The sequence below is a fragment of the Poecilia latipinna genome, unplaced genomic scaffold, assembly GCF_001443285.1.
Source record: "Poecilia latipinna isolate Pla-1442-1.1 unplaced genomic scaffold, P_latipinna-1.0 Scaffold2300, whole genome shotgun sequence".
Lineage (NCBI taxonomy): Eukaryota > Metazoa > Chordata > Actinopteri > Cyprinodontiformes > Poeciliidae > Poecilia > Poecilia latipinna.
Genome location: NW_015114916.1, coordinates 125474 through 127673, shown reverse-complemented (window position 1 = coordinate 127673; position 2200 = coordinate 125474). Strand labels below are relative to the sequence as shown.

Genomic DNA, 2200 nt, shown 5'->3' with positions numbered 1-2200 from the left:
ATCCATTCCCCTACAGAGGTACTTCTCAAATAGTGAGGCGCACCCCACCCCGCATGGCGAAGTGTCGGGGAGCGCGAGAAGCAGTACTATATAATTGTCTGTATTCACGCTTAACTGATAAACAGCCTCCGGTCACTAGGTGGCAGCAGTGTTCAAATGAATCAACTGGCTGCCTGTTCAAGCCGGTAGAAGTAGCTACACAGCGGCATTGTAAAAATGAGTTGAGATAAAATACAAACGGAGCAGAGGGTACATGTTAAATACATCCACTGTCATAGGGGAGAGATGGAGAAGTTTGATAGTGAAAAAAAAATGGGTGCAGACGTCACTAAAGCAACTATGACAGAGTTTCATGGCCAAGCTAAGAGATTTTTATTTTCAAATACAAGAATACAGTCATACTACTACAGAGTAGGTAAGAGGACATGGAGAAAAAAATAAATAAAAAGCTATCCCGAATTTCTTTCTCAAGATCCCGACTTATTTTCTCGAGATCCCTAGAAACTTTATGAAAAATCGCATGTTCCTTTTTTGAGTGAAAAGGCTGTTTATACAGCAAAGACGGTAGTGGTGGTGAAGTCTAAACAAGACACATAGAGGACGATATGCTTGCTACGGTCTAGAGCAGGGGTGTCAAACTCTAGTCCTCAAGGGCCACTGTCCTGCAACTTTTAGATGTGCCTCTGCTTACCACATCTGAATAGGATAATTAGGTTTCTAGCAAGGCTCTGGAGAATTTATCTACACAAGCAGGAGATAATTAAACCATTTCATTCCAGTGTTTTGTACCTGTGGCACATCTAAAATCTGCAGGACAGCGGCTGTTGAGGACTGGAGTTTGACACCTATGGTCTAGAGATGTCCCAGATTAGGATATTATGCTAAGAGACATGAAGCTGAATTTTGTGTCTGAAGTTTTCCGATTCAGGAAATGGCTGAGGGGCGGTCCACCTATTTTTTCCACTACCTTCAGTATCTTTCATCAAAAAAGTTTCTCGAGAAAATAATTTGGGATCTCGAGAAAGTTTCTCGGGATTGTGAGAAAATAAGTTGGGATTGCTTTTTTTTTCTCCATGTCCCCTTACATGCTCTGTAGAATAATTTTTTAGACGCAATATAGCCACAAGAAAGTAATTAAATTCAAAAGGTTTGATAGTGATATGTAACATGACCAGCTTGGCCAGTCTGGTTCTTTCTTTGAAATAAAAAATTATTTAAAAAATTGTTTCAAAGTCCTGTGGTTGATAATTTGGTTCTGATATGTTAAAAGATAAAGTATTTCCTTATGACAGAGTCATTTATACCCCACAATTTTTTTACTGTGTGATTGGCCCAGCAGATTGCACCCATCCTGCATGCAATTTTATCACACAGGCACAGAAAACATGTGAAAATAGATTAGGAAGAAACTCGGGCACAAAACATGACCTATTTGTGAAGTTGAACTAACTTACCAATTCAGATGTAGAGGCTGGCCAGATGATCTGATTCAAATTCCTGAGAAACCATGCTAGACGCACATTCCTGGATATCCGATAGTCCTCCTTCATGAGCAGGAAGATCTGGTCTGCCTCTTCCACCTCATAATGGGAAGCACAAAGTACATAATGTTGTATTGCAAGTCAATAAAAGAAGGGCTTTTACTAACACCAACAAAAACTTAAATGGCTCTCTGGCACAATCTATGTTCTCAATCTTTTCAGTTTCCGTCAATGTCCAAGTTACAGGCTAGATTTGTAAGAACAAAAATGTTACTTTTCACTGACGATGTGTGTCAGAACTCCTCCACCAATCACACAGCAGCAGTCCATCTATAGTAACAACAATTTGTTAATTCTTCACGTTGCTAGGTTGCAAATGACGTAGTACCAACGTCACGCAATGCAGATGGGGGTCGGGAAGTAAATGCAGCCAATTTGTTTCTGTTAATCCAACATCAAAATGCCTGATGACTGTGTTGTGTACAGTTGTTCAACTGTTTTAATAGACAGAAAGGTAAATGTTATTTTTGTTTTCCAAAGGTAGTTGGTCACAAGGGAGTTAATTATGAAAAAATTTACAGAACAAAAACAAGAAAAGTGGATCAATAATCTACAGCTAAAAACAGGAGGTGCGGAAACTAACAATGCCAGAGTTTGCAAAGCCCGCTTTCTAACAGATAATGATCACATTGTTTAAATTGTATTTTCAAATATTTTAT

General features: G+C 39.0%; 1 protein-coding gene across 1 annotated transcript in view; it reads right to left on the bottom strand.

Moving 5' to 3' along the window:
• Nucleotides 1-2200, bottom strand: part of LOC106937241 (protein SZT2-like) — a 51492-nt gene that overhangs the window by 18354 nt on the left and 30938 nt on the right. Inside the window, exon 2 of the mRNA XM_015018647.1 lies at nucleotides 1455-1580. Coding sequence (XP_014874133.1) covers nucleotides 1455-1580 — 126 coding nt within the window. The remainder of the gene's footprint in view (nucleotides 1-1454; nucleotides 1581-2200) is intronic.